General features: G+C 38.7%; 1 protein-coding gene across 1 annotated transcript; it reads right to left on the reverse strand.

Moving 5' to 3' along the window:
- On the reverse strand, positions 1-26325 carry LOC120075341 (U-box domain-containing protein 44-like). The gene is made up of 4 exons (XM_039028641.1): positions 25821-26325; positions 25073-25655; positions 24672-24981; positions 1-1952 (listed from the first exon to the last, which is right to left on the reverse strand). Exons 2-4 carry the CDS (start codon positions 25634-25636, stop codon positions 361-363), a joined length of 2466 nt encoding a protein of 821 aa, XP_038884569.1. The 5' UTR covers positions 25637-25655; positions 25821-26325; the 3' UTR covers positions 1-360.

Here is a 26325-nt window from a genome sequence, read left to right on the forward strand (position 1 = left end):
TGGGTCAAGAAACTCAATCTATTAAAGTACAAATCCATTGACAAACAATCCTCCAGAAAATTAAAAACTTAGAAAAACACCACCTTTCACCAACATTGCATCCCTAACTTGATATGCAGTTTATTTGATTGACGACAAAAGAACTTACAGGCTAGAACCACTCAACAAATCAAATTCCTGATAAGACTAAAGAGCTGGAGACTTTATACATCGATATCTACCTCCAATACTTAGGCTAGAATCTCACGAACCAAAATAAGAAATAATGATAAGGAAAAAAGAAAAGGAAAGAAAATTCCATTTGCAAAGGGCAACAAAAGCCACAAATAATTGGACGAGCATTATGTAGAAGAAATAAGGTTATCCCAAATTACTAGGATTAGGAAATATATTGGAGAAATTGGGTAACTTATCAACATGTCTTAAGGCACGCTCAGCAATTTGCCTAGTTCTGTAGTCACCATGCTGGAAGGCATCAACAAGCGCTGTACTCACCTTTGGATTATTTGAGAATTCGATGGCGATGTCCTCCATGCGCAACAGCCTCTCGACTGTCCAAACGGCCCTTCTCATCAGATTCTCTGTACGGTTTTCAAGCAACACATTAAATATAGGCTGAACTCCATCTGCATCGTCCAAAATTTTAACCCCCTTTTCAACATCAACCCCATCATCCAATAAAGTAGATAGTGCCGCAAGCGCTGCCTCGACAACCTTCTCATTTGTGTGATCTAAAAGGGCAACCAATTTGTCCACTGCCTTACCTTCCAAAAGACAAAAACTTTCCCTCAAAGAACACGTACCCCGGTGGAGAGGACACAGCCCTGTCAGCACTGGTTCTGCACAGAGACATGGAAAAATTGAGGCACAAAATCCAGGTTCCGGAAGCGTAGGTATCTGAGTCAAATTTTTGGATTCTTGAGATAAGTTTTCCAATGCCATGGCTGAAGCCATCTGCACATTCTCGAGTCCATTAGACTGAAGCAGTTCAATGAATAAAGCAGCAAGATTGTGACTGCGACAAAATTCAAGAGCACCAGGCTCAACAGCACCCACTAAAAATGTAATCCTCGCAAGAATTCGAACAAGGCCTTCAAGGAATGGTGTTAAAAATCGGCCACCCCTAGTCTCCCCTTGGCGGAGTTGAACAATTCTAAGGTAGACCAACTCAAAAGCTCCTTCATCAAGCATCTGCCTGGAGAGGCCAAAATCCATTTCAGGAAGATCAGCTAGAAGCCGTACCGCAGCTGCTTGTTCTTCTGTGATTCCAGTATTTTCTGCTATAATTCTAAATAAACTGCTCAGCTGGCCAACTGAACCACGTAGCGCATCTGCTAGCTCCTGGCTTAAGTGTGGGGAGATGTTCTGGAGGAGCTTTATAGCAGAAACACGCAAGTCCAGCTGTGGGGCTTCAATGAATTGAACCAAACTGATAACTGCACCTGAGCTTCTAATGGCATCAACAATACTTGAAATAGTTGAAGGAGAACTTGTAAGTCCAACAAGAACCTGGAGAAGCTTGCATTCGATAGCTGGACCGGTATTGCTAATGAGTTGTAGCAGGTTATGGACAGTATCTTCAGAGACAAGTGTAGTCTGATTATTAGGTTCCACTGGAATGGAATTGAAATCACAACCTGAGCTCACAACATTGGCAAGAATGGTTGCAGATACTTCTTTTAGTTTCATGGGAAGTGGATTTGAACCAACTGCGAAAAGATCCTTAACGAGAGGTGGAAGTATCCCTTCCTGAACCAAAACTCTTGCACTAGCCTCAAAAGACGATATCTGGTTCAAGGCTTTTAATGCAGCTTCTTTTGACTGCTTATCACCACTTCTCATGATATTAATTAGAGACGACCCCACAGTCTGAGCCACAAAGAGTTTTACATCATTATTTAGAACTAGCTCACCCAAATGTGCAGCCATGGAATGTTTAGTTTCTGGCGGGCCTGTAACAATGCCATTGAAGGATGTGAAGTTATTAAAAAAAAAATCATCGAAACAGTGAGGATAACTCCACTCCGAACCTATCCAGAAGTTCAAAAACAATATCTACCATAAAGAAACACAGTCATCATTTTAATGTTGAAGAACTTCCTTTACTGAGGTAGTAATGTTGGCAATTTACTCGGTAGGGAGAGAATCAATTTAGAGACTGACAAGAATGATTGAACACAGACACATCATGAAATAACTCAATCGTAAGCCTTATACACAGTTTTTTTTAATAAAAAAATTTAAAAAGCTTAAACACATGTATTTCTATTGCAACAGATGTCATGAAACAAAAGAAAATTTAACCTTTCAAATTACTAATTAAGCTTCTCCTAGAATCCTATGCAACAACATTCAACAGATGCATGAAACAAAAGCAATATCCAAGAAAATAAATAACAAAGCTCAAATATCATTTCCCGTTACTACAATTCAGTTTGTTTTGCATTCTGTTTTCAACTATCCATCGTTGTGTTTTTTTATCATATCTTTCTTACTTTCTTTTCTTTTTTTTTTTGTCCTTCCTATTTTTTTTTTAAACTACATTTGCACATGCAGGTTTTCACGTAGATGTTGAAAATGGAAAAATCTGCAGATGCAGGTCTCTTCCTTTTCTTCCTTTTACTATTTTTACCATCAATGATATGGAAAAATCTGTTCAGAAATCTTTTTGGGTATGGGAGCCGCAGTTTGTTTCCTTTTCCTTTCAGCTCTTAAGTTTCTGATTTTCAGTCATTTTCTTCCCACCAGTCAAAGTTTAATCCACTGCTACTTTTATATCTAAGGGCTGACGATGCTTCTTCACACAATAAAATGAGAGAAAATACCCTGTTTTTATGGTATCACAACTATACCCCCAGCCTTTTTTTTTTCCGTGTTTCCACCAAAGATTCCATGCTCGTGACCATGGCTCTATCACAACCCTTATACCATTACCCATTGTGTCTTTTTCCTTTGAGCTTTATTTAATCATGTCTGAAATCAATCGTGATGAAACCTCAAACATCAGCCAAAAACTTTCCCATATAACCCGCTATCTCTAATATTCTATCCATGCAAATCAGAGCCCATAGGTCAATTAGAATGAATAAGCAATTCAATTGACTCGGTCCATAAGTATCAGTTAGAGGACGAAGTAAATATGGCGTTTTGATTGGTACAATGAACTCGAAAAAAGGAGTATCAAAAGAAATATCACCAAGGAGTTTGATTTGAAAGACCTAGAGACTCACGTATTTCCTAGGAATTGAAGTGAGCAAGGAACATAAATATCTCAATAAAAATATGTCCTTGGTATTATGGCCATTCCGCCAAGACAAAGAAAAACAAGCCATTGGTGAAGGATGCTTTGGTTCGTTGTCAGCTTGATCTAGCTCGTCGATTCTCTATTGGCTTTTCTTCCTCTCAAAGTGTCACTATTTTTTTGGTTGACCGAAGGATGCTTTGGTTCGGTGATGTTTCACTTTGGGGATTTGCATTGGTTTGATGTTCCTTGGATTGTTGTTTTGTTGGGCCTCTCCATATAAGTGGGTTTCTTGCATTGACAATCCATTTTACATCTTTCTGACTTCGGTTCACTCCTAAGTATTAATATACCCCAGAAGAGCTAATTGCATCAAGTGTTTTCCAGCCAATGTGAGAGGAGCTCCAAATGGATCTAGTCATATGAAAATCAATACCCAACAATTTTCTTAAAGAAGAACAATATCAAGGTTGTGTTTTGCAATAATTGGTTAGCCAAAGCACATTTTTTCCAAGAAAACAATCCACGTACAATCCAAATGATGAACTTCATTGATTAGTAAAAGCTCCCTCGAAAATAGCCAAAGTATCAATCCGGTTAGGATTGATCTAAACCAACTCATTATGTATACAATTCACCATGCCAACTATTAAACAACTTATTAGAAACACAAGACAGCCAATCAGAAATGTCACCAAATCGCCCGCCCTTCGGGGATGCCCTCAGCGTCGAGGAACATGTACTAGGGTGTATGTGCGACTCGTTTAGACCATGGACCGGGACAAAAGAAAGTACAAAATTTTTCCCGTATCAGTGATAAGTACCAGTGAATAGGATAGAATGAATGGAAGAACTCCGTCCACTACCTAAAAATAAATAAAAAAGATTTATCATAATTGATCAGCGATTAAAGGTTTGTGAAATTCTCATAGCAACCTGTTTTTCTTCCCATTAGAGTACAATCTCTTAGGTTTTGGTGGTGGCGTTATGGAAGGAATAGCCATAGTACTGAGGCCATGGTCAGTAAGTACATCAGCCATGTCACGAAGATTTCAAAGGGATACATATTGAGCTAGGTAAGGTGGATGGGCTTGGCGGGGGGAAAGGTAAATGGGTTAGTTTAGAATGATCATAGTGGCTGGTTGGGGGGCAATTGGGTTGTGAGATGGTGAGTGCAGGTCATATGGGAGAGGAGGGAAAATTACTCATGGTTGTTGATGGACTTCAACAGGTTCATCACTGAAAACGGATAGGTGCAAGGGTTGTGGGGTGGTATAATCAATGGTTTTTAGTGAATGTACAAAAATTGGACCAGATAAATATGCTTTCGTATCAGAGCCATTAAAAGGCAAGAACAATTCTTTGGCTGAAGTTAATTTTTTGGGTGCCAATTTGGAGTGTGGCAGGACCCTCATGGAAAGTCATCATGGAAAAAGATGGTTGGGAAAAGCTTGCCAGCCACACATCTTGAATCCGAAGGGAAAGGGAAAGGGAAAGGAACCCCAATTAAGCATCTCCATTTTCAACATGATGGGGAATAATCAAAAGGTAATTTGGGTTATTCTGTTTGTCAAAACCTTCTTAAAAGCATCAATTCATTTCTCAGAGACATAGTTTGTCCAATCTCGAACAAACAGGGTTAGTTCTCAAATTAGACAAAGTAAATAAGCTTTTTTACTAAGCGGAATATACACAAAATCAAGATTAAGAATTAAAGTATTAAACTTCTTCATACTCTCTGTGCTTCTCCCTCCCCCAATTTCTCTTCCAGCCATCTAGCAACACAGATTTCACCACAAAGACACCACGATACTTGACATATCCAAAAAACATCTCTGATTTCTTGCCAAAATTAACCCTCTCCCTCAAGTGGAAGAGGGGTCATAGACGCTAGAGAACCACACCTTAAACAACGGATGAGAACTAAAGCAGATAAAGATCGAGAAAACTCCGATCACTGACTCAAAAAATTCAACTCTGTTTTCCTTTCACATCACTAAAATGCTTCCAAAAGAGCCTTCAACGTCAAAGGACACCCAACCGATTTGATAATCTTTCTCCACAAAGTATCCTTGATAAGGGCTCTAATACCTCTTACATTTCCAAGATGCAATCTTCATAAAGAATTGTTCAGACCCTATTCTCTACTACTACCCGTTATTTCTGCCTCTAGTTCAGCCTCCAAGTCTGCTTGAGCTTTTTCCTTCCACGTCAACAAAAGGCCTGTTAACTCTCTTTGCTTTTTCTACTAGCTGCACTATCTTTGCCCACATTATTTGCCTTCTAAACAATGGGTCTAATGCATAATTTCCGGTGAATTCTTGCATGAAAGGATAGTTAAGGTACTTTGCATTAGAATCTCCTTCCTCCCCGTCAACTATCGTTGCTATGTTAGCCTCTCTAAACTTCAACATGGACAGAGGTTGCTCCTTGTTGCCCTCAAATTCCACTAATTCCATATTTGATGTCATGTGCTGGGGACAACTGTCTCCCGGCCATAATCAATACCACTGAATAAAGATTGTGATAAATCAACTCTATCGTCCTCTCTCTTTCTTTTTCTTTTTTTCCTTTTTTTAAAATGGAATCAACTACTTTCATTGAGAAAAAAAATGAAAGAATACAAGCATACAAAAAGAAAAACCCACCAAAACACCCCTTCTAAAGCAAGGGGTTCCACTTAAGTAGGATGTTACGAAGAGAATAATCACAAAAAAGCTTTAAAACCATAGCCCAAAGCGACACATGAAATCTCACTAAGGACCAAAACTCACCGGAGTCCCTACCCCTACCTTTGAACACTCTATTGTTCCTCTCTCCCCAAATATCCCACAACACCACACACACCCCAGGAAACTACAAAAAACTTTATCATCATCTCTTTTGTCTTTTCCGTCAGTTAGCAAATCATCATCTGTCTTGCAAGGGATACTAGACATGGAGGATTCAAAAGTCGTGTCCACTCCTTTTCCTTTCCTCTTTTGTATTATGGTTGTTTTTGGGCGAGGAAGTGTTTGATGAAGAGCATATCACTCCTTTTTTAGGATGTTCACTTGATTTTGTTTAGCGAAGGAGACACTCTTTCTGGCTTTGGCTTTTCCTCCGTTTCAAGAACTTTCCTTTAACAATTTCCGCATAATTGTCCCTTGGCCTTTCACCTCTTTCTTATCTTTCACTTAATGCCTAATTGAAGACCATTGGATGGGCCCATTTAAAACACCTTTCCAGCGTCCTTTTCTGACATCCTTTATCAGTCTGAATCTTGGTTTGAAATATTTTAAAAATCTCGACCCCTACCACTTGCTTTTTTGTTGCCTGAGATCCTATGTTTTTTATCCCTCTCCATCTCCTTGGACAAAATTGTGGGACAAAACAAACCATTTTGAACATGCCACTTATCAACCGAGTTTGGGCCAGGACACATTGAGCCACTGTAGAAAGTCTCTGTCGCTTTCAACAAAATGCAACCATGGATTCTGGCCACCTTTCGAATCAACAGGTTTGGATCTTGGTAGGAGCTAACTTGCCCAATAAAGACCATTTCTTTTTTTAGATGAAAACAATAACTTTCATTGAAAAAAAAATGAAAGAATACATGAGTATCCAAAAAAAGCACCTTCTAATAAAGAAAGGAACTCCAACTATGCATAATAGTAGAGTAGTTACAAAAGGTTTTCGAAATTGAAGCCTGATCAATAAAGACCATTTCATCACCAACTTTCACCTTTGTCGGAATATAAAGAAAATAGTTCCCCTTTGTTTTGATTCCAACTTCCAAACAACCAATGAGCGTGAAAATAATCTTCTAAGTAATCAATGTAACCACCGAAGCAATCTCTTATATTCTTGAAAAGATCCACACTATAATTTTTTTTTTTTTTTGGATAAGACAATTTTTTCTTATAAAAAACAATTTCATTGATTGAATGAAATATCCAAGGATATCCACTGATACAAATGGGCCCATATTATAGGGAATACAAAAAGATGTTTCCAATTTGTAGTGAGGAAAGAAAAAGTGAAAACAATAGCTCTTTAAAGCTGGTATATCCTTACACCAAAAAAATACATTAACGATGGTAAAATCAATGATGTCTCCTATAGTTTTGCTTTTTTCCTTGAAGATTCTTGCATTCTGGCATCCCAAATCTTCCACAAAATAGCACTAATAATGCAAATCCACAAACGCTCTTTTAATGTTCTTGAATGGTAGATCGATTAACATCAAACAGAGCCAACTCTATGTCGTTAGGGAGACCCACAAACCAATTGAAAGTTGTAAAAAACTTCGACCAAATGCCTTTTGTAAAGGGAAAATCAAAGAATAAGTGTTGGACAGTTCCATTGTTGCTTTGGCAAAGGCAAAACCAAGAAGGAGATAAAAAGAGCCAAGGGTAACGTTTCTGCAATCTGTCCATGGTAATAAGACGAGTTTGTCACTTCGCGAAGAAGGAATTTTACCCTATTTGGGCAAGAGCAATTCCAACCAATGGGTTCTTTTTGTTGTATGTTGTGTTGGAAGGCAGAGGAAGATCTAGATTACCTTCTTTGGGGCTGTTAGTTTGCGAGGTATGCTTGAAGTTGTTTCCTGCAAGAGTTTGATGTTCAGATAACCGGGCAGAGGGATATTAGTGCGACGATTAGGGAGTTCCTCCTCCATTTGCCTTTTCAGAGAGAGACCGTCTTTTGTGGTTTGTTGGGGTGTGTGCTATGTTGTGGGATATTTGGGGGGAAAGGAACAATAGAGTGTTCAGAGGCAAGAATAGAGACCCTAATGAGGTTTGGTCCTTCGAAAGGTTTCATGTTTCTCTTTAGGCTTAGGTATCGAGGCTTTTTTGTAATTATTCTATAGGTAACACCTTACTTAGTTGGAATCCTTTCTTTAGAAGGGATGTTTTGTGGGCTTCTTTTTTTTTTTATGCCTTTGTGTTATTTTATTTTTTCTCAACGAAAGTAGTTGTTTCTATTAAAAAATATAATAAAAGATTAAAAGATTAAAAAAAAAAAATTATTATACTATACATATCGGAAAGAAGGGAAAACAATTAAATTGGGGTTCGGAATCGCAGATAACATGTACCACACAATTCAAGATACTGAATCATGTGACTAATTTAGAACCAGAACTTCCAATTCAGTAATTAAAAATAAAAAAAAAAAAGAAAAGAAAGAAAGAGTATCGTTTCAAGTTGCAGCATTACTAGCGCCGAAGTAAAAGCATTCTTTTCAAAATTATTAAAAAGAAAAAAAAAAGAAAAAAAGAAAAGAAAAGAAAATCGAAAACGAAACTTCAAAACTTAGCGAGACTGGCACCAAAGAAGAAGTGTTGTTTTGTAACTTTGTTTCCATTCCAAAGAAGAAGAAAGAGGGAAAATGAAGAGATTCAAACTCCCATTCGGCCATATTGAAGAAGAGACATAAACTAACCTTCTAGATCCATGTGATTAATTAATATTGTTGAAATAAGGAGTTTTTGCCCTAAGGACGTTTTAGTTCTTTTACGTGTTCCTACTATTTTAGGTTTCTGTCAGATCTATTTATTATACATGAGTCTTGATTGTTTTGTAAGCATGACAAAAATTAATAAAATTCTCCTATCGTGGTTTTTTCTCCTTGACTTAGGGTTTTCCACGTAAACCTGATGTTTATCTTCCTTTCCCTTATTCTTCAATATGGTATTAGAGCAGGGGATGAAACCCTAGGCTCGATAGAATAATTCAGTCATCAACCCTAGCAGGTGATGGACCAATGGCAGAGGAACGAACACCGCTGCGATCCAGGCTGCCGTTGATCGTCACCTCAAGTCGATTCTCAACCCTCAGCAGCTGATTGGAAGCCCAGCCGCGCCGCACATGTTCCAGCAACTTGGCGCACAGTCTGCCAGCCTCACGACCCAACAAACCTAGACCCAGCCGACTTAGACCACCAACACACAAGTCCAACAACCGCCGATCGTGCTGTCGCTCAGCGTCGAGCCGTTCGGGCGTCACTCAAGGCAAGCCGACCTGTCCACCAGCGCGGCTCCAACCCAGTCGATGTCCAGCTTTAGTGCCGCTCCTAGGCAGGCCAACTCGTCCACCAGCGTGGCTCTGACCCAGCTAGCGTTGAGCTTCAGCCCTGCCCCTGCCCTGCTCAATGCTCTCCAAGTCGCGGCTCATCTAGGGCTCCAACCACGACACGTGCAGCCTCCGATCAAATAGCCTCACGCCCAAGCAGCTGAGCCTATGGGTCAGCTTCATCCTTCGGGTCCGAATGGGCAGCAACCTTCTCCAACTCATGGGTCGATCAACTATGGAGGTTTAGGACCAATGGGTGTCTCTTCGATTGGAATTCAACAACAGATTGTAGAACTTGGGTCGCTTTTTGGGACCACATCCAACCATCAGACAACCCTAATCCAAATTTATCTTCAAGTTTGCCTATATACGTAGAAACTCCAGTAACAGCCTTTCCTAATTTACCTACTGCAAACATCTAGGTCTGTGGGGAATTCTGCAGGAATAATCACAGTAGAGAAACTAAATGGCCAGATTTATTTTCCTTGGTCTCAAAAGAATGGTTATCAAAGGGCGACATAATTTCGGATATCTGACTGGCGAAATACCAAGACCGAACCCTGGGGACCCTCAAGAACGGGTTTGGAAAGGTGAAGACTCCCTACTCCGCTCAATGTTGATTAATAGCATGGAACCTCAGATCGGAAAGCCCTTGCTGTATTCTACCACTACTCAAGACATTTGGGATGCGGTCCAGAAGCTGTATTAAAAAAGACAGAATGCCTCGCATCTATATACATTGCGAAAACAAGTCTATGAATGCAAACAAGGGACCATGGACGTGACCTCATACTTTAATAAGCTGTCTTTATTATGGCAAGAGATGGATTTATGCTGAGAAATTGTCTGAAATTGCTCGTGTGGCGGGGTCCAGTATTCAAAGATTGAGGAGACTGATCGCGTCTATGACTTCCTTGCTGGATTGAATTCAAAATTTGATACAGTTCTCAGTAGAATACTGGGACAAAGGTCGATATTGTCCCTTATGGTGGTTTGCTCTGAAGTTCGATTGGAGGAAGATATGACAAGTGCTATGAACGGTTCTGTGGTTACAGCTGTGGACTCTGCTGCATTTGGGGTAAAATCATCCGGATCAGAGAATGACAAGCAGAGTTGTCAAATCGCCTCCGATATGTGAGCATTGTAAGAAACCATGGCACACAAAGGATCAATGCTGGAAACTACATAGTCGACCCACGAATGGCAAACATCGATCTTCAAATGAGAAATCAAAGTCTGGCCGAGCCCTCGTGAGTGAAACTGCTGATGATGCCTCCTAGTCTCAAGTGACCAACCCGAGTGACCCAAGTACTATTGGAATCAGTACAGTTGCTCAATCAGGTACCAATCAATCTCTTAGTCTTCTTATTGAGGGAAAAGATACTTGGATATTGGATTCAGGAGCGACCGATCATCTGACTGGATCATCTGATCGATTCCTCCCGTACTCTCCGTGTGCTAGAAATAAGAGAATTCGAATCGTAGATAGGTCCTTTACTGGAAAAGGTCATTTGTCTCCTTTTCTAGGGTTGGTTTTACAAAATGTTCTGCACGAGCCTAAAGTTTCTTATAGTTTGTTGTCTATAAGTAAAATAACCAGAGATTTGAACTACAGAGTTATCTTCTCACCTGATGATGTTTCATTTCAGAACTTGAGCTTAGGGACGACGATTGGCACTATCCGACATGATAGGGGCCTCTATTTCATTTCTGAAGATACTACCTCTAGTAGCTCGTTTAAGACTAGTTTGTTATTGTCATTTACAATTTCTGAAAAAGACTTTGTTATGGCATTTTTGCCTTGGTCATCTGAACTTTCAATATATGAAATATTTGTTTCCACATTTATTTTCTAATCTGGATATTTCCTCTTTGTCTTGTGATGTCTGTATATGTGCCAAACAACCCAGGGTGACCTTTCCCTCACAACCTTATAAACCTTCCCAACCTTTCCACTTGGTTCATAGTGATGTTTGGGGCCTATCGAACATTACTACCTTATCCGGCAAGCGATGGTTTGTCACCTTCATTGACAACCACACCCGTCTTACATGGGTGTTTCTTCTCTTCTTGCTGATAAGTCAAAAGTATCATCTGTTTTCCAACAGTTCTATACTACGGTTGAAACCCAGTTCAATACTAAGATTGCTATCCTTCGGAGTGATAATGGGCGGGAGTTTGTTAATAACACTCTTCGTGAGTTCTTGAATTCAAAAGGAATTATCCATCAAAACTCATGTGCCTATACTCCTCGGCAAAACGAAGTAGCTGAATAAAAAATCGCCACCTTATAGAAGTTGCTCGATCTCTCATGCTTCTTACATCCTTTCCCTCGTACCTTTGGGGAGACACTATTCTCACTGCAGTTCACCTCATCAATCGTATGTCATCACGTGTTCTTAAGTTCCAAACACCTCTCGAGTGCTTTAAAGAATTTTTCATGTCTACACGTCTCTTTCCAGATATCCCTCTTCGTGTGTTCGAGTGTACTACCTTTGTTCATAGCCACAGCCCTCACCAAACAAAGTTTGCTCCTCGTGCTCAGAAATGTGTCTTTGTGGGGTATCCTCTTCACCATTGGGGCTATAAGTGTTTCCATCCATCCTCATGGAAGTATTTTATCACTATGGATGTTACGTTCCTTGAGGATCAGCCCTTTTTTCCCGTTAGTCCTCTTCAGGTTCAAGCGTCCCCTGTTTCTAATGATACTTCTGGAAGTAAAACTAAGTGTATTGAAGGTGATATAACGGAAAGGGGTGAAATTAATGGGANCATCCATCCTCATGGAAGTATTTTATCACTATGGATGTTACGTTCCTTGAGGATCAGCCCTTTTTTCCCGTTAGTCCTCTTCAGGGGGAGAACTCTAGCGAAGAGGCTAACTCATCTACCTACTCTATTCCTATAAACTTCGAGCCTACTCCTGACACAAACCCTGTCCCTCCTGTGTCTGACCTAGTCTTTCCTACAAAACAAGTACCCTAGATAACATCTACAAGAAGAATCTTAGAAAGGAAATAGTGGCTCCTGTTGCTACATCGGGGATTGCCCAAAAATCAGAACCGGTACCTGCTCAGGTTCAAGCGTCCCCTGTTTCTAATGATACTTCTGGAAGTAAAACTAAGTGTATTGAAGGTGATATAACGGAAAGGGGTGAAATTAATGGGATGACTCTAGACGAGGACAAACCTACAAGTTGTAATGAGTCACCAAGAGAGACTCGGGAGAGTGAGGTCTTGCCACAAATAAGCAAGCGTGATCACCATCCCTGTGTTGATGAGGAGTCTGGAAAAATAGGAGATTATGATGCCTTCCTTGATATACCAATTGCCCTACGAAAAGGGACTAGATTGTGTACCAAACCAATTGCCCTACGAAAAGGGACTAGATTGTGTACCAAACATTCCATGCATAGTTTTTCTGACTTACAGTAACTTGTCGCCTGGGTTTAAAGTCTTCACCACCAATTTGGATACTGTGACAATACCAACCAGTGTGCATGCGACCATGGAAGTTCCCGAGTGGAGAGCTACTGTCATGGAAGAAATGAAAGCTCTCGAAATAAATAAGACATGGGATCTTGTTACTCTTCCCAAGGGTCACAAAACAGTTAGATGCAAATGGGTGTTCACTGTCAAGTATAAGTCTGACGGGACTCTTGATAGATACAAGGCCAGACTGGTTGCTAAAGGGTTCACTTAAACATATGGGATTGATTACTCAGAAACTTTCTCTCCAATAGCAAAACTGAACACAATTCGGGTCCTTCTCTCCGTTGCAGTTAACAGAGACTGGCCCCTCCATCAACTTGATGTAAAGAATGCTTTCCTGAATGGTGAGTTAGAAGAAGAGGTCAATATGAGCTCTCTTCCTGGGTTTGAAGCAAAATTTGGCAATCGGATCTACAAACTCAGGAAGTCCTTATACGGCTTAAAACAGTCTCCGAGAGCGTGGTTCAATAGATTCACTACCTTCGTTAAGTCCCAAGGTTTTGTACAGGGATATTTTGATCATACTCTATACACGAAGAGACCCGAATCTGGGAAGATTGTTGTTCTGATTGTATACGTTGATGATATAGTTTTGTCAGGAGACGATATAGCAGAAATTGACAGATTAAAGCAGAGAATGGAAGATGAATTCGAGATCAAAGACCTTGGTAGTCTGAGATATTTTCTTGGTATGGAGGTAGCAAGATTGAAGGATGAAATATCTGTCTCAACGAAAATACACTCTGGACCTGTTGAGGGAATCAGGGATGACGAGGTGTAAACCTGTTGAAGTCAATACTAAACTGGAAGATTCTGTTGAAGGGGTTCCAGTGAATAAAGAAAGGTACCAGCGTCTCGCAGGTAAAGTCTCGTAGGGAAATTGATTTACCTGTCTCACACTAGACCAGACATATCCTATGCTGTCAGCATGGTCAGTCAGTTCATGCAAGCTCCATACGAGAAACATATGAAGGCTATTATTCCGATTCTGAGGTATTTGAAGTCTACTCCTGGAAAGGGTTTAATGTTTAGAAAACATGACAATAGATGCATTGAAGCTTATACTGACTTAGATTGGACAGGACCCATTACAGATAGAAAATCAACTTCAGAATATTGTACCTTTGTGTGGGGCAATCTCGTTACCTGGCGAAGTAAGAAACAAGGTGTGGTTACTCGAAGTAACGCTAAGGCAGAATACAAGGCTATGAGTCTGGGAATATGTGGAGATATGATTGAAGAAAGTTTTGTTTGATCTTCACCAGGACAGTCATGGTCCAATGAAACTTTATTGTGATAATAAGACAACTATCAGTATTACCAACAATCTAGTGCAACATGATAGAACCAAACATGTGGAGATTGATACACACTTTATTAAAGAGAAACTAGACAGTGGCAGCATTTGTATTCCCTACCTTCCTTCGAGTCAATAGGTTGCTGACGTTCTCACAAAAGGGTTACTAAGACAGAGCTTCGACACTTGTGTTATTTATGCCCCAACTTGAGGGGGAGTGTTGAAATAAGGAGTTTTTGCCCCAAGGGTGTTTTAGTCTTTTTATGTGATCCTAATATTTTTAGGTTTCTGTCATATCTATTTATATCTGAGTCTTGGGTGTTTTGTAAGCGTGACAAAAATTAATAAAATTCTCCTATCGTGGTTTTTTCTCCCTGACCTAGGTTTTTCCACGTAAACCTAGTGTTTATCTTCCTTTCCCTTATTTTTCAATAAATATAATTCATAATTCAAAACATCAATAAACATGCGACCACTTTTATCCTCCATTCTTCCTCCATTCACGTTTCAGACTTTTCATTTTCTTTTTAATTGCCAAATCTTGATTTTCTTACCTTTATCTCTCCATCTTCAGTGCACCAAGACTTTTAATTTTCCTTTCCCTTTCTTTTTTTTTTTTTCCTACTTTTATCTTCTCCACATGTAGTCATAAGCCTTTTCATTTTTTTAAAAAAATGAAGGCTTTTCATTTGAAGTTAGTTGGATGTTTAAAGAAATTCTATTGTTTTTAATGTATTTCTATACTTATTTTGAAGTTAGTTGGATCTTTTCTTTTCTTTGCTATTTTGAACTTTGAAGTTAGTTTATGTTTTCATATATATTTTGGATTCATTTAATGTATGATTAGCTATTTCTCTATTATAAGCTTTTGTACTTATATTTATATTTATATTTAAATGTTATCTATCAAATCAAAACTTACCATACATGATACACTAAAATTCAATTTATATACATGTTTGTTTCACAATTTAGCAACCTTGATGGCAACCATACTTAGCTTTGATCAAAATACTCCAAAGGGCATCATTTTCTAGGTGAAAAGGCCAAATCCATTTTGCAAGGAGGGCCTTATTGTCGGTATGTTAATTAGCTGTATAATCACTTATTATTTTATTTTATGATTCTTTCCTTTTATATAGGAGTCTTTCTCCTATATAAGAAGGCTATGTATCTTACATTACAATTATTGAAATACAAATTTTTGTTCCATTCAATTTAAGACTTATTTTGTTGTTTAATATCTGTGATTCCCAACCCGAAGGCCTCTTGAGGTTATCCCATTTCCATAAGGTGAGACAACTTACTCTCCCTGTATCCGGACCTCAAAAAATTCATGAAGCTTTATTCAATGTCCTTGACAACTTTAGTTGGCACATGGTATAGTGATAAAAAATTAGATAGGTAAATTGAATAGCGTGGCATTCAAGAGAGTCAATCTACCACCTTTGGAGAGATGATTGTGTTGACATGAGTGAAGACGTTTATCAATCTTTTCCAAGATGAGCTGCCAGAAAGTTATAAATTATGGCTTACCATAAAAAGGGAGCCCCAGGTATGTAGTTGGCCATTTATCCATCTTACAATCATATTTAATTGCAATATTCTCAACCCAAACCTCTTCACAGCTAATACCCAAGAATTTAGATTAATGCCTATTAATATTGAGACCGGAGGAATCCTCAAAAAGACTAACCAGGTTGATGAGATTATCAATCTTCCTCTCGATGTGGTTGAGGAAAGAATTGTATCCATAGCAGAAAGGAGGTGATTTTTGTTGATGGATGTCCTTGGTATAGTATCACCACATATGAATCGATTTCTAGATGTTAATGAAAAGATTCTACAAAGACAATCTAAATGATGAAGAGGAAGGGAGATAAAAGATCACTTTGTCTAAGTCCTCTCGAAGCTTTGATTTTCCCTCTAGGCATGCCGTTTATAATGATGGAGAAATTGGGGGGGGGGGAATTCAACCTCGAATTCAATGTCTCCACTTAGGGGTCATTTGTTTGGAGGGTTTTCTGCATGGTAATTGACATTGGCATACAAAACTCATGTTTGTTTTACAGGTTTCAACATTTTGCCTGAGAATAAACTATTCACAAGCATCCTCATTACCCACAGACAAGGGTTTTTTATTCCCTTCCAAAACTGTAGGTTTTTCCCTTCTCCATTTGTTTTTAATTTTTTATATAATTTCATTTTGAATATAATTAATTACTTAGTTAATTAATATTAATTTAATAAAATTAATATAAATATTTTTTAATAAATCAATGATAATCTATTAAAATATTTACCTAACTTATTTTCACAATAAAAAGTTATTAAATGAATGCAATTATTTTTTTTACATAAACAATTAATTAATTAGCTAACAATATCTTAAATATATTTGTTTAGTAAACTAGGTTTAGTTAAATTTTATTAGTGCAGAAATTTATTTTCAATAACTATAATTGATTTTTTTTTTAAAATCAAACAATTATTTATTGAGATTAATTTTAATTTGATCTTTCGTTATAGACATATAAAAAAAATTTAGTATTTTTTATTAATATTCTTTATTAACATATCATATTTTTATCTCATTTTTTACTTTTTATATAATATAGTGTTTATTAAAATATATTTTCTTATATTATTTAATTAAAACTAAAATGACTAATGTTGAACTTAATTAATTATAAAAAGATTAAGTATTAGATTATAATTAATTTGACGCTCATTTAATATATTAATTGATTAATTTTAATTAATTAAGAATAAGTGATAATTTTAATTATAAATTACTTAATTTTTAAATATTATAATTATAATTATTATTGATCCTTAATTAATTAACTTTTAGAAATATATTGAATGATATTGACTTTTTAATTAATTAATGTATTACAATTATATAAGATTATCATACTTAATTTCATGAATTAAATACAAACATAAATTTTGTTCATAAAATTTTGATAGCATTACCCATGCACAACGAAACACAGTCATCTTTGATTCCCAGATATCTTATTCCCAATCACCTTTTATTCTCAGACATCTACAAAACCTTAAACCAAATGACAACTTAGTATTAAAAGCCTTTTAACTTTCAATAGTTCATCAAGAAACTCTCAATCAACTTCGTTAAACGCTTTCTCAATGTCAAGTTTAATGGCAATCCCCTCTATATGTTACCTTTATTGTTCGTCTAAAGAACTTATGTGATCGAGGGGTATGAAGAAGGTTCGCAATCAGATCTATAATCCATATTGCCTGCCACTTCTTCAATGAAAATATCTATTGTTGAAATATGGTGCTTTAGCCCTAACGGCATTTTTGTCTTTTTACTTTATGCCTACTTAATTAGGGTTTCTCCTCAATCTATTTATATCTAGGGTTGGGTCTCTTGTATGTATGACATTAAAATAATAAAAACTTCTCTATTGTGGTTTTTTCTCCCTATGTTAGGGTTTTCCATGTAAGCTTTGTTTATTCTCTTCTCCTTTCTCTTTACTTTTGAATATGGTATCGGAGCAAGGTGATGAAACCCTAGCCCCAATAGAAGAAATTAAGTCATCAACCTTGGTAGGTGATGGAATGACGCAGAAGCAACCAATATAGTCATGATCTAGGCTGTCGTGGATCGATATCTCCAGATGGTCCTAAACCCGACGCAACAACAGCAGCTAATGGGAGCCCAGCTGTCAAGCGGTTTCAACCCAGCAATCGCGCCGCTGGTCGTCCAGGGAGCTGCGCCATCGAGTAGTTTTAGTCCGATAGCCGGATTGCAGATCACCCAGACACCGAGCGAATTTGTTCCAACCGTCACACCACGGATCTCCCAACCGCAGAAACCATCGGGCGATTCTATTCCAGCCGAATCGAGTCAATCGATCGGATCCCTTCTCGCGTCCAATAGCCAGCCAATCGCACCCAATAGCACTAATTCGTTCTCGCGTTACAAAGTTGCGGCTTCATCCAGCAGCAGCGTCGAGCGTTGTGGATAGTACCCAGAGCCGCCGATCAACCTATCCTTTAATGCCTCTCCGGTTGCACCTGTTCAGGAGCAATATCTCTCGCATGCCCCTGTTCAGCCTCGGTATCGAATGGGTAACTCCATGGGAGAAAATTCCATCCTAATCTCCTATGGGCAAAAACATCCAACATCGGAATCCCATGGGGAACTCCAATAGCAATTGGCAAGTCTCCAACAATAGATGGCAGCTTTTGGGGCGAATCTGAATGGCCATGAGTTTTCGAGTCTTCCAGTCTTCCAATCTATTCAACTAACAGTCCTACTTTACCTAATCCCAAACCGTTAAAATGGTCCTTGAAGGACGCCATAAATTCGGATACTTGACCGGAGAAATACCGCAACCAAGCCCTAGGGATCCCCAACATGAGCGTGTTGAAGGAGAGGACATTTGTGTTGATGTAATCAGCAGCATGGAACCTCAAATTGGAAACCCCTGCTCTATTCAGCCACTGCACGAGATATTTGGGATGCGGTCCAGAGGTTATATTCTAAAAGATAGAACGCATTACACGTCTGTATTACTCTAACAGTAAACAAATACAAGGAGCATAGATATAACGTCATACTTCTACAAGATGTCCTTTATGGCAGGAGATGGATTTGTGTCGAGAGAATATCTAGATTTGCTTACATGACGGAATTCAGTATTCGAAGATGGAAGAATTGATCGTGTTTATGACTTCCTTATAGGATTGCACCCAAATAGTTCGAAGTCGAATTCTAAGGCAAAAGTGATACTGTCTTCTCAAAGAGCTGTCTGAAGGTCGGTTGAGGACGATAGATCGAGTGCTATGAATAGCTTGCTGTTCCACTATGAGTCGGCTGCTATTTGGGTGAAATCCTCTGGATGGAACTACGAACAAGCAAATGGCAAAACACTTGCTGGTATGTGAACATTTACAAAAAGTCATGGCCAAAAGAACCAGTGTGGACACTACATGCGCTCCCCAATGGCAACGTCGCCCTCCGAATGACAAGTCGAAGTCTGACCGGGCTCTTGTGAGTGAATCTGTTGAGGAGATCGCACAACCTCAGGTGACCTACCTGGGTGACTCGAGTACCGTAGGGATCAAAACAGTCGTTCAATCAAGTAACCCTCAATCCTTTAGTTTCTTTGTTGAAGGGAATGAATTATGGATTCTAGATTCAGGAGCGATCGATCACTTGATTGACTCATCCGATCGATTCCTCTCATATTGTCCGAGTGCTGGAAATGAGAGGATTCAAATTGCAAATGGGTCCTTCGCTCCTGTTGCAGGAAAAGGTCGTTTGTCCCCGTTTCAAGGATTAGTTTTACAAAATGTGCTACATGTGCCGAAGATTTCTTACAATCTATTGTCTATCAGTAAAATAACCAAAGATTTGAACTGTAGAGTTATCTTCTCACTAGATGCTGCTTTGTTTCAAGACTTAAGCTCGGGGACGACAATTGGCACTGCTCGATATGACATGGGCCTCTATTTCCTTTATAATGATGCTTCCTCTAGGAATTTGTTTAGGACTAGTCTTTTATCGTCATTTACTATTTCTGAAAATGATTATTTATTGTGGCATTTTAACCTTTGACATCCAAGAATCGAAACCAACACCAATTCAAGTTTAAGATCCTATTGTTTTAGATAGTGTTCTTGAAGGAAAGATTGGTGTGTAGAAGATGGTGAGACGAGCTCAGAGAAGGTTGAAACTACAGATGATAATGAGTTGCTGGAGGATCCTCAGGAGAATGAGAACCTGCCACAAAAGATTGAGTAGAGTCAATGTCCTGATACTAGAAAGAGGCTAGAAAAATCTAGCGATTATGATACCACTCTTGATATGCCAATCGCTCTACGGAAAGGAACCAAGTCATGCACCTAGTATCCAATGCATAGCTTTCTGACCTATAGTAATTTGTCTCCTGGTTTTAAATCCTTCACTACCCAACTGGATGCTCTAGCAATACCTACCAGTGTGCGCACAACCATGGAAGTTCCCAAGTGGAAAGCGGCAGTTATGGAAGAATTGAGAGCCCTCGAAGCAAATAAAACTTAGGATCTGGTGGCCCTCCCTGAAGATCACAAAACAGTTGGGTGCAAATGAGTGTTCACAATGAAGTATAAATCTGATGGAACGCTCGAAAGATACAAGGCCAAGTTAGGGTTCACTCAGACGTATGGGATTGACTATTCAGAAACTTTTTCTCCATTAGCTAAGTTCAACACGATCCGAGTTCTTCTGTCTGTTGCTGTGAATCAGGACTGGCCTCTACATCAACTGAATGTAAAAAATGTCTTCCTAAATGGTAAGTTAGAAGAAGAGGTCTACACGAGTCCTCCTCCGGGTTTCAAAGCAAAGTTTGGGAACCATGTCTACAAACTCAGAAAGTCCTTATATGGGTTAAAACAGTCTCTGAGAGCGTGGTTCAATAGATTCATGATGTTTGTTAAATCCCAAGGGTTTGTTCAAGGGCATTCTGATCATATCCTGTTCACCAAATGATCATTGTCAGGGAAGATTACTGTTCTGGTTGTTTACGTCGACGACATCATTTTGTCAGGTGATGATACGATAGAGATTGTTAAGTTGAAACAGAGGATGGCAAGCGAATTTGAGATTAAAGATCTTGGCAGTTTGAGATATTTTCTTGGGATGGAAGTGGCGAGATCGAAAGCAGGGATATCCGTGTCTCAATGAAAATATATGCTGAACTTGTTAAAGGAAACAGGAATGACTGGATGTAAACCCGTTGACACTCCTATTGAAGTCAATAGCAAACTAAGAAATACTACGGAGGGAGTTCCTGTAAATAAAGAGAGGTATCAACGTCTTGTGGGAAAATTGATTTACCTATCTCATACCAGACCTGATATATCATATGCTGTGAGTATGGTGAGTCAATTCATGTAGAGTTCGTATGAGGAACATATGGAAGTGGTAACTCGAATTCTAAGATATTTGAAATCCACCCCATGAAAGGGCTTAGTTTTCAGAAAACATGACAAATGGAGCATCGAAGCGTATACTAACTCAGATTGGGCAAGATCAGTGACCGATAGAAAGTCGACCTCGGGATATTGTACCTTTGTATGGGGAAATTTGGTTACCTGGTGGAGTAAGAAAAATAGGGTGTAGTTGCTAGGAGTAATGCTGAGGCGGAGTATAGGGCTATGAGTCTGGGAGTGTGTAAAGAAATATGTTTACAGAAAGTTTTGTTTGATCTTCACTAGGACAATCCTGGTCCCATGAAACTGCATTGTGATAATAAGGCTGTCATCAGTATTGCCAACAATCTTGTGCAACACGATAGAACCAAACATGTTGAGATTAACAAACACTTTACTAAAGAGAAGTTAGACCACGTCGTTATTTGTATTCCCTACGTTCCTTCAGGCCAACAGGTTGCAGATGTTCTCACCAAAGGATTACCGAGACAGACCTTTGAAGCATGTGTTAGCAAGTTAGGTCTCACTGATATCTACGACCCAACTTGAGGGGGAGTGTTGAAATTATGGTGCTTTAGCCCTAAGGACATTTTTGTCTTTTTATTTTATGCCTACTTAATTAGGGTTTCTCCTCAATCTATTTATATCTGAGGTTGGGGTCTCTTGTATGTATGACATTAAAAAAATAAAAACTTCTCTATCGTGATTTTTTCTCTCTGTGTTAGGGTTTTCCACGTAAGCTTTGTCTATTCTCTTCTCCTTTCTCTTTACTTTTCAATATATAGTATATATATATTATATATATATATATTTTATAAAGGAACAAATTTCTTTTGATGTATGAAATTTACAAAAGGAGGGCACTTAGCCCTAACCAAGGAGTTACAAAAGATTTCTCCAATTGGTCAGAGAGAGTGTAAGATCATATGATTGGAAAACGATGTACATTTGCACCAAGTCATAGTGAGGTAGATGGTATGTTCAAAAAGTGTCAAAAGACTCCCTTTTTCATTTGGTTCAAACCGCTTCTTCAACAAAAATAAAGAAATATCTTTCAATGCATCTCTGTATTTTCTCCACCCTTCCTTTATACCGTTTGTCAAACTCCACTGCAAAATACATTTTTTTTCTATTTTGGAAGAAGCGTTTAGGCTTGCCATCAAGACTAACTGTGGGTAAAACAAAGGCATTCTAGTTGACAAATATGTAATCAGAAAAGATGATAGTGGTCAGGCAGCCATGAGGGCAAGATGGGAGAGAGCGCTTTTTTCCATTGCATTTTAGGTACTTTTCTTTCATATCTTTTCCTAGTAAACAAAATACACGAGGATTAATATAAACTGAATGAAAAGAGATCGTTGTCCAATATAGTGTCAATTCACCTAGATAATACTCTCACAACTAAATAGAATCTGCATTACTTCAGCATAAATTGTGAAAAGGCACCTACGGCAATTCCACACCCCAACCCCCCCCCCCCCCCCCCCCAATTTCGCTTGGCTGGCTTCAGATGCTTTTAATTGATCGCTCGTTTAAATCAGAGAGACGTTGTACGGTAGAATATTGTTAGAGTTGTCTTTCGGCAGATTTGGCATGAAAGGAACTCCATAATCTTTCAAGGCCAAATAGATCCTCTACTGAAGTTTTAGAGACGGCTATTTTGGTGTAAACATTCACAACCTTTCAAGAATTACAAATTAAATTTCATTGTTACAAATTGGAGAAATGTTATGCATTCCCTATAAAATGGGATCCCGTTTTGTATCTCTACGAATCATTTCATTCCATCAGTGGAATTGTGTCTTATCAAAAAAAATAAGAAAATAGAAAATAAGCATACCTCCTCATATCAGCCGCCTTTGATGATCAACACTAACCAACAGATTCTGTAGACTTCTCTGATTTGTGCCTATAACCATATAAGAAACTTCCTTCTCAATAAATATTGACTACATTTCTATACTACAAACACCCTAGCTATCAATTCCTTTTAATAAATTGATATTTGTTGGGCTTGCTATTAAAGAATTTATAGGAGTAGACCACTGGTCGCTGAATTTACATCAGAATACCACCTAGCCCATTACCACATACCCGATTTTTTGTTTTCAGCCCTTTCATGAAAATCCCCACCAACTCAACATCAAAGAGCTTCGAGAAAGAAGCAGTGTGATTTTCTTGTGATTTTCAACGGTATCCAATACTGCCTCAAGTTGTTCTCTTGGTTTGTCATAGTCCAAATTTGTTAATCTCAAACTACATGAATATAGGTTTTCCAACCAACAAACCAAATGTCCCTCTATATTTACTATTACTTTAATTCCATAGATCTGTAGATTCAAGTGGATCCCCCAAAACCATTTTATCAGTAAGGCTAGATTTCTTTTTCTCGAATTGCCTCCTCCCTCTAGTGATTATGAAACTGCTTTCCATGAATCAGGTAACTTGATTTCCCTTGCCTGCTGCCATTCGAAGAAATTCCCTTATCTTCTTTCCTAGCATCCTTCCTTGCCATTAGGAACACTTGACATACATTAAGTTAGCAAGCTTTCCAAGACTAAGGTACACAAAGTTAAAGCACTCCTAGACAGGCACAAATTTTTTCAAATGTCCTTGTAAACTTTTCTTCAATTGGTCTCCAGAACTCCACTTTTCCGGGTATATGGTTGTTGTCTATCTCCTCTAAACAAGTTTCGTGCATGTCTACATATCTTTAAAATCAAACTACAAAAACTTCATATCAGGGAAAAAAAAGAGAGAGAGAGAAAGAAAGAAAATTAGACCTTACAAATCACGTGTCTGTCTACGTTGGTTACATATCTAACAAGTAACACCGATATATTGCTCAAACTATAGTGCATGTTTCATTAGGAGAGTACTATAAATTCTTTCCACATTGGACTTGATTACCAGTAAAAGAGGCAAGGGTGAAGTACAGCATTCAGTAAAATATTTCCTGTAGGTAGGGTCTAGGAACTAGGAAGCACCTACAAATCCCCAAGGCAAGTGTGAGAATGTCCAGCAGATAACCAGCACTAGATACGGGGCTTTTTTTTTTATAAGAAAGAACCACTTTCATTGAGAAAAAAATGAAAGAACACAGGGGCAACAAAAACCAACCCAGAAAAAAGGAGGAGAACCCACTATAAGAAGGGACTCCAACTATGCAAAATAACTCCTATAGAATAGTTACAAACACCTCCTATAGAATAGTTATAAGAAGGGACTCCAATAATGAAAAATTACTCCTATAGCAGTAGATATGGGTTTGACATGCACATTCTAACGGGTCTTCCAAATTTAACTTAGAACAAGTATACCACAGGATAGGGTTCGCAGTAGATATGGGTTTGACATGCACATTCTAATGGGTCTTCCAAATTTAACTTAGAACAAGTATACCACAGGATAGGGTTCGGTGTGTATTTATGCAACTATGTTTCATTAGAAATTTGTTTAAGTATTGTACAGAAAACATGGGAAAAAAATACTTTTTTAAGTGAATTGAACCTTCACCTGCATGCAAGCAACGATAAGAAATGTTTGCTTCCTCACCTTTTTTCAAAAGAAGCAAATACCAAATGGGAACTACTAAGAACTAATAATAACTCTACAACTGAAGATCATGTATGTACCTTCAAGAATCTGTGTCAGAAGAGGCTTCAGTCTACCATATTCAGCCATTTGTCGAATGTTATTCTCACACTTCTCCAGGTTTTCTAATGTTCTATCAGCATTTTCAACTGTGGAGATGTTCTCAGATTTGCTGCTCGACATTCCAACTAATATAAGAATAGCCCCATTAACTGAACCAATCTCTTCACACAAGGCTTCAGACTTGGAAAGCTCATACAGCAAAGCTACAGCTTCCTCCTTCTCCTTTGAATGCTCATGACGCAAGAACTTTACTACTGTGTGAAGAGTGTCACCTTCAGCTAATATATCCTGCCAAATGAAACAAGCGGTTCACAAAAACTCCGAAAGCATAACTGAGTTCAACATGCCAATGAAATCATGCTAACCCACGAATGACAACCTTACACTCATTGTCTTCTTGTACCACAATTCGAAGGGTTTCCAAAGCTCTAAACTGGACTTTTCGGCTGGTGCTCTTCAACAAGCTAACAATCATAGGGATTAACCCAGCATTTCGTGCGATGTGCCTTGACAAACCCTTTTGGCAGACATGCTGAACATACTTTAAAGATCCCAAAGTTTCTTTTTCTGGACTTCCCAAGTTAAGTGACTTACGAGCCATATCTAGCTGAACAGCTTCATTCCTAGCAGTCCACTCTTCAATAGTATTCCGCAGAGCAATACTGGGATTCAGATCCGTGTTTCTTAATTCTTTTAGTGTCATTGGACAGATTGGCCTCCTTCTACTTTCCTTGCATTCCTTGAACCACATTTCAATGGCCGCGCGTTCAAAGGTTTGCCCACTTTCTATAGTAACAGGATCCCGCATTACTTGCTTCGTTAAAGGGCACAAAAACGAGTCATAAATAGGTTCAATATGCAGTCTCGCATAATAACTGCTGTCATCTGATATACTTCCGGAGTCATCATAACTTCCATCCCAACTCTCTTTACTCTCTGCCATCCGATCTATAAATCAAGCCCTGAGAAACAGAGCCAGCACAAGATTGACTACACAGTAGAACGAGAAACCCAAATGGACTAAAGAAAATACCAATCCCAACAAACGCAATAACATCTAAAAAACATTTCAGGATTGAACAAAACAAAACAAAACAAAAGCAATAGCAACAACCATCAAATCAAACCTGCAATGGCTGCGACCCAATCGTGATCACGCGTGGCAGGGGAAGGTAAAAGCAAGCACATTAAAAAATTTTGAAAAGGCTGGCGATTCCTTTCAGTGGGGAAGAATCAGGGTAAGACTAATTTCCTGGAAGAACAATCCAGGAAGGCTCGTTGACCAAAGTGGACTCCATTAGAGGGTAATTGGCTGTTACCCATGAAAGAGGGAAGAATGATAGGAGTGAAATTGTCGTTGGTGGAGGTGGAATTGGGAGTTTTGTGAGGTCGCAGTGAGATGCGATGGTGGTATACGAGGAACAAGGAAGGGCTGTGATTTGGGGGAAGCAACAGGAGCTTCCAAACAACCAAAAGAAGAGAGAGCGAGAGAGAGAGAGAGAGAGAGAGGATTTGAACGTAAGAGAGAGAGAAGCCGCAAGCCGCAGCAGAGAAACTTGACGAGAGATGGAAGAGAGACCCCACCATTCTCAGACCCGTGCGGCTGTGTTGCGACGAGTTCCAGCTCTACCC

This window comes from Benincasa hispida, chromosome 4, assembly GCF_009727055.1.
Source record: "Benincasa hispida cultivar B227 chromosome 4, ASM972705v1, whole genome shotgun sequence".
Classification (NCBI taxonomy): Eukaryota; Viridiplantae; Streptophyta; class Magnoliopsida; order Cucurbitales; family Cucurbitaceae; genus Benincasa; species Benincasa hispida.